Below are 13,983 nucleotides of genomic sequence, written 5' to 3' on the forward strand. Positions count from 1 at the left end.
ATTGTGCAAAAGCTTTTAAATTTAATTAGGCCTCATTTGTTTATTTTTGCTTTTATTTCCATTACTCTGGGAGGTGGGTCATAGAGGATCCTGCTGTGGTTTATGTCGGAGAGTGTTTTGCCTATGTTTTCCTCTAGGAGTTTTATAGTTTCTAGTCTTACATTTAGATCTTTAATCCATTTTGAGTTTATTCTTGTGTATGGTGTTAGAAAAGTGTTCTAGTTTCTTTCTTTTGCAAGGTGGTTGACCAGGTTTCCCAGCACCTCTTGTTAAAGAGATTGTCTTTTCTCCATTGTATATTCTTGCCTCCTTTGTCAAAGATAAGGTGTCCATAGGTGCGTGTATTTATCTCTGGGCTTTCTATTTTGTTCCATTGATCTATATTTCTGTCTTTGTGCAAGCACCATACTGACTTGATGAATGTAGCTTTGTAGTATAGTCTAAAGTCAGACAGGTTGATTCTTCCAGTTCTGTTCTTCTTTCTCAAGATTGCTTTGGCTATTCAAGGTTTTTTTTTTTTTTTTTTTTTTTTTGTATTTCCATACAAACTGTGAAATTATTTGTTCTAGTTCTGTGAAAAATACCATTGGTAGCTTGACAGGGATTGCATTGAATCTATAGATCGCTTTGGGTAGTATACTCATTTTCATTATATTGATTCTTCTGATACATGAACAAGGTATGTTCCTCCATCTATTTGTGTCCTCTTTGATTTCTTTCATCAGTTTTATAGTTTTCTATATATAGGTCTTTTGTTTCTTTAGGTAGATTTATTCCTGAGTATTTTATTTTTTTCGTTACAATGGTGAATGGAATTGTTTCCTTAATATCTCTTTCTGTTTTCTCATTGTTAGTGTATAGGAATGCAAGGCATATTGGTGTGTTAATTTTATATCCTGCAACTTTACTATATTCATTGATTAGCTCTAGTAATTTTCTGGTGGTGTCTTTAGGGTTTTCTATGTAGAGGATCATGTCATCTACAAACAGTGCAAGTTTTACTTTTTTCCAATCTGGATTCCCTTATTTCTTTTTCTTCTCTGATTGTTGTGGCTAAAACTTCCAAAATGATGTTGAATAGTAGTGGTGAGAGTGGGCACCCTTGTCCTGTTCCTGACTTTAGGGGGAATATTTTCAATTTTTCTCCATTGAGGATAATGTTTGCTGTGGGTTTATCATATATGGCTTTTATTATGTTGAGGTATGGTCCTTCTGTGCCTGCTTTCTGGAAGGTTTTATCATAAATGGATGTTGAATTTTGTCAGATGCTTTCTCTGCATCTATTGAGATAATCATATGGTTTTTATCTTTCAATTTGTTACTGTGGTGTATATCACATTGGTTGATTTGCAAATATTGAAGAATCCTTGCATCCCTGGGATAAAGCCCACTTGGTCATGATGTATGATCTTTTTAATATGTTTTTGATTCTGTCTGCTATAATTCTGTTGAGGATTTTTGCATCTATGTTCATCAGTGATATTGGCCTATAGTTTTCTTTTTTTTGTGGTATCTTTGTCAGGTTTTGGTATTAGGGTGATGGTGGCCTCATAGAATGAGTTTGGAAGTTTACCTTCCTCTGCAATTTTCTGGAAGAGTTTGAGTAGGATAGGTGTTAGCTTTTCTCTAAATTTTTGGCAGAATTTACCTGTGAAGCCATCTGGTCCTGGGCTTTTGTTTGTCAGAAGATTTTTGACTATGGTTTTGATTTCCATGCTTGTGATGGGTCTGTTAAGATTTTCTATTTCTTCCTGGTTCAGTTTGGGAAAGTTATACTTTTCTAAGAATTTGTCCATTTCTTCCAAGTTGTCCATTTTATTGGCATACAGTTGCTAATATGATCCTTTGTATTTCTGTGTTGTCTGTTGTGATTTCTCCACTTTCATTTCTAATTTTGTTGATTTGATTCTTCTCCCTTTTTTCCTTGATGAGTCTGGCTAATGGCTTGTCTATTTTATTTTCTCAGAGAACCAGCTTTTAGTTTTGTTGACATTTGCTCTCCTTTGTTTCTTTTTCATTTATTTCTGCCCTAATTTGTATGATTTCTTTCTTTCTACAAACCTGTGGTTCTTCATTTCTTCTTTTTTTAGTTGCTTTTGGTATAAAGTTAGGTTATCTATTTGATTTTTCTCTTGTTTCTTGAGGTAAGTTTGTATTGCTATGAACCTTCCCCTTAGCACTCCTTTTACTGAATCCCATAGGTTTTGGGTTGTCATGTTTTCATTTTCATTTGTTTCTATGCATATTTTGATTTCTTTTTTGGATTTCTTCTGTGATTTGTCAGTTATTCAGACACGTATTGTTTAGCCTCCATATACTTGTATTTTTAATAGTCTTTTTCCTATAGTTGACATTTAATCTTACCACATTGTGATCAGAAAAGTTGTTTGAAATAATTTCAATTTTTTTGAATTAACCAAGGCTAGATTTATGGCCAAGGATGTGATCTATCCTGGAGATGGTTCTGTGTGCACTTGAGAAAAAGGTGAAATTCATTGTTTTTGGGTGAAATGCCCGATAGATATCAATTAGGTCTAACTGCTATATTGTATCATTTAAAGTTTGTGTTTCCTTGCTAATTTTCTGTTTAGTTGATCTATCCATAGGTGTGAATGGGGTATTAAAGTCTCCCACTATTACTGTGTTACTGTTAATTTCCCCTTTCATACTTGTTAGCATTTGCCTTACATATTGCGGTGCTCCTATGTCGGGTGCATATATATTTATAATTGTTATTTTTTCTTCTTGGATTGATCTTTGATCATTATGTAATGTCCTTCTTTGTCTCTCTTCACGGCCTTTATTTCAAAGTCTATTTTATCTGATATGAGTATTGCTACTCCTGCTTTCTTTTGGTCTCCATTTGCATGAAATATCTTTTTCTAGCCCTTCAGTTTCAGTCTGTATGTGTCCCTTGGTTTGAGTTGGGTCTCTTGTAGACAGCATATATAGGGGTCTTGTTTTTGTATCCATTCAGCTAGTCTTTGTCTTTTGGTTGGGGCATTCAACCCATTTACATTTAAGGTAATTATTGATAAGTATGATCCCACTGCAATTTACTTTGTTGTTTTGGTTTCAAGTTGATAAACCTTTTCTGTATTTTCTGTCTAGAGAAGATCCTTTAGCATTTGTTGAAAATCTGGTTTGCATCCACCCTAGTTTTAACATGTCTCTTAAAGTGATATCAAGTCATATGGAGCCTCATAGCCAACATATCCAAACTCTTATTCTTGACAGGACAGAAATGTCCCCAAAAGAATTCAAACTCTATTAGCTGTGGTACATCTGCCTTACTTGATTTATCTAGACTTTTGGGAAAGCTACTCTATATCCTGTCTGTACCACCTCCCTCCTCCAGATACAATCAGTTCTTTTAGTATATTCCTTGTTAAGTGAAGGAATCCTTTCCAATTTGTCTTTAATTTACCTTTTTCTACTTCAAGAGATTATTCCCTTGGAGAATTGCTTAACTAAACATTATTGAATCAATGTTTCAGAGTTTATAGACATAAGAATGTGCCTTTTTGGGAGTCTTCATATTCCTAAAACAGAAGGAACTATTTACTTGTATTATAGATCTGCATGTCCCTTCTTCATCCTTCAAGTTATGCTCATTTTAATGTTTTCCTGCCCTGTTTAATTTGCATATTCATGATACTTTATTATATTTTTGATATGCTGACCACACATTAAGCTCCACAAGGAGGAAGATATATCATGACTCTTTGATATCATTATAGGTGTTTAATAAACATTTGAAGATGAATAATCAAAGCAAAAAATAATTAGAGGTGAAAAGAAGGGGAAGCACATTTTACAGGCTGGAAAGACGGCAAAGTATGAGAATATTTTATAGTTGTTAGAGATCCTCACAGGGTCCCTGTGCTGAACAAGGGGGAAGGATGGAGAAGATGGGGGTTGGAATTTAGTAATATAGGCACATGACACCATGACAATTATTTGAATGGAGAGTAATAGGAGATATATATATATATATATATATATATATATATATATATATATAATTTCCTTTAGGAAGAAGTATGAATGTAAATTAAAAACACAAAATTGTATCCTTACAAATTAGTTATTTAAAAAATCACTTCTCTCCAAAAGCAATTAGTTTGTTTGCAGTTTTTGTTTCTCTGACTACATTTTTTAGAAGACCTCAGAGTTTCTGCACTTTCTGCCCATTCAGAACTTGTAAAAATGTGTCAAGTATTCTTCTAAAATTTCAAGGCAATAAAAATCCATTCTCCTCCCAAAATTTCTTTGTTCTTACTCCCAGTTATATCTGGTCCCATCACTTCATGGCAAATAGATGGGGAAACAATGGAAACAGTGAGCGACTTTATTTTGGGGGGTTCCAAAATCACTGCAGGTAGTTACTGAAGCCATGAAATTAAAAGATGCTTGGTCCTTGGAAGAAAAGCTATGACCAACCTAGATCACATATTAAAAAGCAGAGACATTACTTTACCAACAAGGTCAATGCCTTTGAACTGTGGTGTTGGAGAAGACTCTTGAGAGTCCCTTGGGGCTGCAAGGAGATCCAACCAGTCCATCCTAAAGGAAATCTGTTCTGAGTATTCATTGGAAGAACTAATGCTGAAGCTGACACTCCAATACTTTCACCACCTGATGCGAAGAACTGACTCCTTGGAAAAGATCCTGATGCTGGGAAAGATTGAAGGTGGGAGGAGAAGGGGACAGCAGAGGATGAGATGGTTGGATGGCAACACCAAATTGATGGACATGAGTTTGAGTAAACTCCAGGAGATGGTGATGGACAGGGAAGCCTGGCATCCTGCAGTCCACGGGGTTGCAAAGAGTCAGACACAACTGAGTGACTGAACTGATACTGATATCCTTAATTATTTCTCCTATCCTTTCTAATTCAACATTTTTACACTTAAATTATAAGATTGTATATGTTAATATATAGAGATTATTGCTTTACTGTAAATTTGTATTTGGATAAAGATAAAAATCCAAAACAGTCCTATATACTGTTATAGATACATGCACCTATAGGAGATGTCAAAAACACATATGGGAAGAATGATACTAGCTATAGGATAATATTCAGCTCTGGGGCAATTCCGTGCATTCTTCAAACATTCCCAGCCATTTAAGCCAGTGTTCTAAAAATTTAGGGTCATAGAAAAGTCAGAAGGGTGTGTTTTAAACATGAAGATTCCTAGGCTTCAGAAACTTTGATGCAGAATGCCTGGGTTACAGTTGACAAATATGCACTTGAAAAAGAATCCCACAGGATGCAGTTGCAAGTGATACAGAGGACCATCCTAAACTGGAAGTACTGAACATGTGAAGCTGGCAGGTAGGTAGAGGAGATGGAAGCCTAGGTGAAAGGGTCAGGGCTAAGGCAGGATTGGCTGTCGTTAGTTTATAGACAGAGTTCATGCCTCGGAAGTGGTTGGGAGTATCTAAGGGAGGGTGCAGAGAGAAGAGTGGTGGTCCAAGGATAGAAAGACAAAGTGCAAGAGAGAGAAAGAGAAGAAATCTCCCAAGGAACAGCCAAGATACGGCCGGAGAGAGAGCACCATGATATTGAAGTGAAGATGGCAGAGTTCAACAAGGAGGGCATGCCCAGCAGGCCAAATGAAACAAAACCGGGAAAGGGAAAGACCTAAAAAATGTTCATTGTCTGTATAGTCTAACTCAGGCACTACAATGGTTGTTCTTGAAAGGTAGTGTTATCAATGTATTTCTAGGCATCTGATGTATTGTAAATATTTGGTAAACTGAACTGAATAATCACGGGAGGCTGCCATATGAGTATTTTAAAGACCTCAACTATAGCTCAGTTCCATTAAGTAACTTCATTAGGAGAAACAAATGGTATATGGATGTAATCATCCACAGTGGAGAGTTAATTGTAACTAGGTCAATAAAACTCTTGTTTTTGTTTTGTTTTGAGCCATCTGCTAAGATATGGTAATGACATTTAAAAAACAGTACCCAACCTTTGTTTGTGTGTGATGCTATTCTGGACAAGGTAATTTTACTAGTAATTTTACAAAATAAAGCTAAGACCTTTAAAATCTTTAAGCTGAGGTTTTTCCCTTATAAATGATCTTTCAAGCTCATTTATAGAAGTATATGTAGTCATGAGAAGGAAAAAACCACATTAAAGAAGGTAAATGACTCTAGAAATGCCCAAGTGCTGGTTGCTAAGACAACTGCTGGGGTTTATTGAATACAGAGCAAAAAAATCAATCAGAAATCACTGGAAGGCCTTGCACGGGTACGTAAAACATTTCTGCCTCATAATTGCAGGAAACTTCCTGCATCTGTGTACCACATGAAAAGGTGGTTTTGTGTCAGTTCTGTTTGTGTCAGTCGGTGGAATTCCAAGGAAAGTCACCTCCTTGATGTGTTCTCACCATTTTAATTCCCTTCCATAACATGACCTTCTCAACACCCAAGTAATTTATTATTACAGTGGTTAAAAAAAAAAAATGTAGCCCGTTACCTGCCTCTTTTGTACCCATGTCACTTAATTCTTGGCTCCCAAGAATGGCTCCCATTCTTGGTTTCTTTGAATTAAACAGTTTTCAGGTTTATATATAGAAATCATTTACATCTGTGTAGCAGTTTCTTCCCCCGATGTGGTATATGCTTGACTCATCAAGAAAACACAAGGAGGGAGAGATGGTCTTAGGAAGCTACCCTGCCAACCTCTCCCAGATTTCCTTTCTCTCTCTCTCGGGGAATCTATTATTCTCTATTCCTAGCTTCCTGAGGTGCTAAGACGACTAAGAAAAGATTGCCAAGTTTTTCAGACTTTTAGTGGAAAACATTGGTAAGTTGATGGAATAGAGCAAAGCCCTATGGATGAAATAAAAGATCAAGGGTAGCCACGTGCAGCCAGACATCAGCTGTTATGACCTTCTCATGGCAGCTTCAAGAACTTAGTAGGAGGGTTCTTATGGTCATTGGGTGATAGCCTTTAGTCTAATGAGCTCACTAATCGCATAAGGAAATGGTCAGCCTCTCAGACTGGACTGTGCATAGTTCATTTATGAGATGACCAAGTAACATTAACCAAGTAACAGATGACCTATTGAGATCTCTGCTTCTCTAATCTGTGCTACACACTCCCCACAGATTAATCCCAAAGTGCCCCCTTCAGAACAGGGTTTTTCAAATTTTAGTGGGTTGAGGCACATTAGTGGATCCTAGCATATATTTAGTGAGTTGAAAACTTGAAAAATGATGAAAAATAATAGAAAAGAGGACAGCATCAGAACAAATCTCATCTAATAAGGGTAAATGTGTATTGTGAAACTTCCATTTCATTCTCTTTCTATGTAGGTATGCACTGGCTTGCTAGACTGGATACATTTCATACATTTCTGGTCCTGACCAGAGAGGTTAGAAAGCCAGACTCATCCCTGCTAAGAATTCCTCAGTGATCTCTCTTGTATACAAAAAAAATAAAAAAAGAAAGAAAAGAAACAATTCCAACTCCTTTACTCAAAGGCTGGAATTGTCCCCCAAATCCACTCTACTTCCATAACATTATGCTGGGTTCCAACTTTTTCACTCATTGTCCTCCCAGTGTTCTTCTCAGGATCCTTATTCCACTGTGCCCTTTATTCATAATGTTTCTTCTCAATGTTTCTTCTTAATGGTTTTCATATTCTACTCTCCTTTTTGGGACCATTCAAAACTTATCTTGTCATTTAACCATACGATTGCTAGCTCCTCTTATCACTCACCTCTTCCTAGCTGTTCTGCTCATTTCCATATATTCTCTCTCTGTTCCCTCTGCATTGCTCTTTATCCATCTCCCATTCCACTTCATTCCCAAACCTCCTGACGACAACCTGTGTCTGCCTCATTCCCTCTGTTGCTTTCCTCTTAGCATGCACCTCCAGCTTACCATATCCTCATTATCCTATTTTCTTGTTGTTTTATAATTCCTGCTCTCTTGTGTATATCTCTGGTATCCCCACTTGACTGAAAGCAACTTTAGCCTAGGAACTGTGGATCATAGTTTTTTGGTATCCCTTATAATGTCTGGCACAGTGCAGGATATATAGCACATGCTCAGTAAAAAAAGAAAAAAACAAAAAACCTCGAATCAATAAATCAGTCATGGCCATTGCAGCCTCTCCTCTTACTCAGTGGCCTCTGCCATGCATAAGTCACCCCCCATGACCTCCTCCACATCCCCTCCCCACCCCATGAGGTGGGCTTGTATGCTGTGGGCCAGACTCAGGAGCAGATGCCTACATGTGGTTCCCATACACACAGCTGCGCCCCAAGAGCCATGCAACTAAGGAAGAAGAGATGAAATCGTTGTTCACACCTACACAAACAATGGATTTACAGCCCAGCAACTGGCTTTGTACACTCAGCACCTGCAGAATGTCTGAATGGACAATGAATGTTCCTGCAGCTGAGACAGGTCTAGCTTCAGCAGCTGTGGACTTTGTAGGCACGTACACATTGGATGTTGGACCAGGCCAAAGTCTGAGCTGCCCCCTTAGCACCCATAGTGGGTCCAGATCTATGATTACTGCAATCCTGGGACTGACCTCAGGGGATCTGTGCTGGTGGCTTGGTGAAAACAATGCTCAGGAAATATCCAGGTGGTTCAGTGGGTAAAGAATCTGCTTGCAGTGCAAGAGACACAGGTTTGATCCCTGGATTGGGAAGATCCCCTGGAGAAGGAAGTTGCAACCCACTACAGTTATTCTTGCCTGGAGAATCCCATGGACAGAGGAGACTAGTGGGCTACAGTCAAGGGGTTGCAAAGAGTTGGACATGACTGAAGTGACTTAGCACACATGCAAGAAACACCAGGGCAAACTGCTGGCATACAGATAGTTACGGTGGGAATGAGAGCACCGTCAATAACAGTATAATCTGAGATCCTGCACAACAGATCAAAGGTGACACAGCAGAGCACACCTACACGTGAGTAGCTCAAGAGACGGAGTACTCCATGGCTTCTGCCCCAGCAGGAGTGCTCCAATCTCACCTAACTCACATCACAGATCAGAAACACAGCTAAGAAACAGATCTGGGAGCTGCTACTCCAAGAACTAGGGAGTGGACCCTGCCCCTGACAGGGTAGTGACAACCACAGAACAAAAGGAAGGCCCTGCTCAATATCCAGTGCAGACTCTGGTCACCACAACATCCATCATACCTCCCATCAAGGGAATAACGGACCAGCATACACTGAAGGAAGAGGTGGCAGACATCTATACTAAAAGCTGCAAAAAAAAAAAAAAAAACCCACACAGGCTACACAGAAATGTCCCTACATAAAAACAGCCCCCCAAGACACAATCTGAGGGTCTGCCATTTGAAAGAAGAACCCCCAGAGCATTTAACCTTGAAGACAAGCAGAGGTTGACGGCGGGAGCTCCACAGGGCTGAGGAAAACAGAGTCCATTCTTAGAGGGTACACACAAGGTCTCATATGCACTGGGACCAGAAAAAAGAAGTACATACATAGGAACCTGGGTTAGACCTACCTAGGGTCTTGGAGGGCCTCCTGGGAGGTGAGGGTTGGTTGTAGCTCACTGTGGGGGCAAGGAGACTGGTACTAGAGACCCCAGGGAATGCTGGCCAGTGTGAGCTCTCTAGGAGGTCCCAGTTTTGGCACCAAGACCCAGTCCAACCCAGCAACCTACAGCCTCCAGTGCTGGAAAGCCTCAAGCCAAACAACAAAGTAGATAGGAATATAGTGTCACCCATTAGGAGACAGGCTGCCTAAAATTGCACTGAGCTCACAGCCACCTCAAATCACACCCCCTGACACTCCCTTGCCCACCAGAGGAACAAGACCCAGCTCCACTCACCAGGGGGCAGATGCCAGTCCCTCCCACCTGGACACCTACCTCACCCCAGGACCAGCCCCTCATCCACCAGAGGCCAGACACCAGAAGCAAGAGGAATTGTGATCCTGCAGTCTGTGGAAAGGAGACCACAAACACAGAAAGACAAAATGAGAAAACAAGAGAAATGTGTGCAGATGAAGCAACAAAATTAAAACCCAAAATAACAACCAAAGGAAGACAAGAAGATAGGCAATCTACCAGAAAAATAATTCAGAGTAATAATGGTAAATATGATTCAAAATCTCAGAAAAAGAATGGAGGCATAGACCAAGAAGATACCAGAAATGTTTTAAAAAGAGAAGATTTAAAGAACAAACAGAGGTGAACAACATAATACCTTAAAAAATACACTAGAAAGAATCAATAGAATAACTGAGGCAGAAGAACGGATAAGTGAGCTGGAAGATAGAATGTGGAAATCACTGCCACAGAACAGAATGGAGACAAAAGAATGAAAAGAAATGAGGACAGTTACAGAGACCTCTAGGGAGGGTGAGTGTGATGTGCGTGTAACTGACTCACTTTGCTATACACCTGAAACTAACACATTGTAAATCAGCTCTACTGCAATAAAAATTATTATTGTAAAGATCAGTCCTGATCCCCTCCTTTGTACCAAAATTCTACCCTATTGACGCCAACATTTTTTCCCTAGATAGAATCTTTTACATTTGAATTGGCTTTTCCATTTCTCAAGTGTTTTCATATCTCTCATCGCAGTTGCTTTTATCTACAAAGACTTAATAAAGTAGGCATGAGTCATGATACTCATTCTTAAAAGATGAGGAGATTGAGTCTCAAAGAGGTTTGTAACTGTGACACACATTGCCACCAGTCTACTTAGAACCAAAATCTAATGCAACCTATTCTGTGCCTATTATCCACCCTCTTCCAATGGAAACTTGAAAGCAGTAAGCACATAGAATAATAATGTGCTCTCAGTGTAAAGTGTTGTATACAGAAGAAAAGCCCCCAAGAAATAGCAAACGAGGCATATCCTGTCTGTTTTATGCAATGAGAATCGGAACACCGTGTTCTAGATCCAAATGCTGGCTGTCTATTTTGCTTCTGTAATTGTGCTTGTATTCTAAGGATGCCACAGAAACGGGGAGAAAATCCATGTACTGCTAGTGGGTAATGTGTTGGCTTCCACTGTCGGGTTGGCAATCTTTTCATTTAATTCATCTTAGCAATTAGCTGGGACTCTGTTCTGTGTTACAAGTAATTAACATGTTCTTTTTCTTGTTAATTTGATAATTTGTTTCTTACCAAGCTGTTCTCCTAAATGTTGGCCCCTCTCGGTTGAGATGACTCGCTCATCTTCCATGTCACATTTGTTCCCAACCAGGATAACCTGGGCATTATCCCATGAGTATGTTTTGATTTGAGTTGACCTAAAAAGAAAAAAGAAAAAAAAAAGGCAAAAAACTGATCAGAGAAAAGTACAACAGCATAAAATGAAGGAGAAGAAATATATCCCACAGAGAGATGATGATAACAGCAAAAAATGAAGCCCAGATGCCTGACATTTAGAATTAATTAGTTCAGTGCAAGTCTACCCTTCAGATACTCATTTGGGATCACATGAGTCAAAAATCAGGGGAACTGTGGTGTTGTATTTAGAATTCCTCTGTATTTGATGAGATTAATATTACTGCTGCTTCTTCCTTCTCTTCTACTCCACATTCCACAGTACTTTTATAACTGGAATGAGTGGCCAGTCATCCCAGTTTGCCCAAGATGTTCCCAGTTTTAGCAGTAAAAGTCCTTTGTCTCAAGAAACCCCTTAGTTCCAAGAAACCTGAGGTGGCTGGTCACTATTTACAGTCCATCACAGGAAAATCTCATTTTACCATGTTACAATCACAACTTAAAGAGCTAAGACAATTGGGTTAGGAAACATGGGGGCAATTATAATGTTAAAAAAACAGATTATAATAATATTCTCATGCTTACATTATTCAGAGAAAAATGCCAGGTTTGTTAATATCACAATTACAATGCAATGAGCTGGTGTTTTAAGTTTCAGAATAAGCTTCCAGTACGGATCATAAGGCTCATAACCAACTTTTGATTTCAATACTTAGATGGTAATTATAATAGTTAATATTTACAGGTACTGTTTTAAACTCTTTATGTATGTATGTTAACTTAATCCTTAGAGTAACTCAATGGAGATACCATTATGATCTCCATTTTATAGTCGAGGAAAATGAGGCATAGAGAGGTTAAAAAATTTGCTCAAGACAACTCAGCTAGTAAAGCAGTAAATCTGGAAATCAAACCAAGGCAGCATAGTTCTTAAATATACGTCAGTACTACTCATTAAAAGTTTGAGAAGTTAAGTTCTAGTGTATTTGCTGTCATTTCAGAAAAGAAGCTGAAAGGAAGCCATGTTCTTTAATCCTCCCTTTTTATTGGCCACGTTCTTACTTGATAACAATTCAAGATAGGTGGGAAAGACACATCACCCAGTGGGTGGTCAGGAGAGAAATCGAAAACCTAAAAAAATGTTGAAAGTTTAATGAAGGGATTTGTAAAGTGTCAAAAAGAGAAGCTTGGTATGTTCTTACTAGCAACTGTCAAATCCTTCAGGATTTTTAAATAGAAAATGGTGGTGAACTGTTCTCAACTTGAAGAGAGAATGAAAGCCAATAGCTTTAAACTGCAGCAGGAGAGCTTTCAATGAGATGTCATCACTATTTCTCCCTTCCAAGAAGAAAGGAGAGAGCTAAGAGGCAGACATGGTCTGATTTCAGAGTACTTCCCCAAACCAAGTACAAGTTTTCAAATAAGATTAAAATATCTGGTGAAAGATACCTCTGGTTCCATGTGAGCATCTCAAGGTGCAACATATTTTATCAGAAAAAGCCAGGGATAGGACCTTTCTAATTCTGACACCTAAGTTAGTAATATATTCCTCTAGCAACAGTGACATTCACTGGGAAAATAAAGGCAGACATTCAAAACCTAAACTTTTTCACTTACCTCATCTTAAAGTGTGGAGTATACAAAAAATGAAGAATTAAGAGTAAATTAAGGTGTAAAAAATATTTTATACCTGGACACATCTTAAACCTCAAGTGGTAACATAACTCTACAAAGAAATTTCAAAGGTTCTTGAAAGGAACTCTAATCACATTTCCTTAGGTAATTAAAAAAGAAAAATTATCCCTTTGCTCGTATCGTTCTTATTGGCCAAGGCTTGGCCTATGCCTAGAAAGGGCCTAGGTTGAGAGCCCCTCTGTTAATGGGAAAAGTTCTTATCTTGGCACACAGCTGGAAATAAAATATGCAGAATGAGGTTAAGGAAAGCAGTCTCAGGAGAATGTCCTACTTGCATAAGGGGTTGGGGCTGGTGTGTAAATGGCATGGCTTGCTGAATTTACCAAGGACAAATGCTTGCCTGAAAAAATTCAGCCCAGGATAGGGGTGCACTTTTGTGAAGGTTAAAAAAACAAAACAAAAAACACGAGCTGATTTTTACTGTTTAACCAGGTTAAAAAAACAAAACAAAAATCTTCCCTGGTGGCTCAGATGGTAAAAGTGTCCCCCTACAATGCAGGAGACCTGGGTTTGATCCCTGGGTCGGGAAGATCCCCTGGAGAAGGAAATGGCAACCCACTCCAGTATTCTTGCCTGAAAAATCCCATGGACAGAGGAGCCTGTTGGGCTACAGTCCATGGGGTCGCAAAGAGTCGCACATGACTGAGCAACTTCACTTTCTTTCACTTCACCAAGTTAATGGAACGCTTGCTTTTCCCATTAAATATGTCTCTCAGTTCTGCTAACATAATAACTCATGGAGGTCTTAGGATGCCACAGTGATAGATTATGCATCTATTCATACACAATATTCCCTGTTTATACTATATATATAGTATATATATGTGTGTATAATTTGGGGAGGCTATGATTACATCAAACATACCCCTTCCTGTTTGTTCTTATATAAGAAATACTTTAACCTCTGCAATGTCTTAAATTGCCAAGGAAATAATTTAAAATGAACATTTTCTATAATTACCAAGGAGTTCTACAGAACCATTACCTTAAAAGCTTAAAGAGCCATTGGAGATCATTTCTTTTTTTAATCAAGTGA

At 38.5% G+C, this 13,983-nt stretch overlaps 1 protein-coding gene across 2 annotated transcripts in view; it reads right to left on the minus strand.

Annotated features, from left to right (window-relative positions):
* Positions 1-13,983, minus strand: part of RAB3C (RAB3C, member RAS oncogene family) — a 274,835-nt gene that overhangs the window by 12,358 nt on the left and 248,494 nt on the right. For both annotated transcript variants that reach the window (XM_043887795.1, XM_043887794.1), the window contains exon 4: positions 11,151-11,275. In XM_043887795.1, coding sequence (XP_043743730.1) covers positions 11,151-11,275 — 125 coding nt within the window. The remainder of the gene's footprint in view (positions 1-11,150; positions 11,276-13,983) is intronic.

This window comes from Cervus elaphus, chromosome 25, assembly GCF_910594005.1.
Source record: "Cervus elaphus chromosome 25, mCerEla1.1, whole genome shotgun sequence".
Classification (NCBI taxonomy): domain Eukaryota; kingdom Metazoa; phylum Chordata; class Mammalia; order Artiodactyla; family Cervidae; genus Cervus; species Cervus elaphus.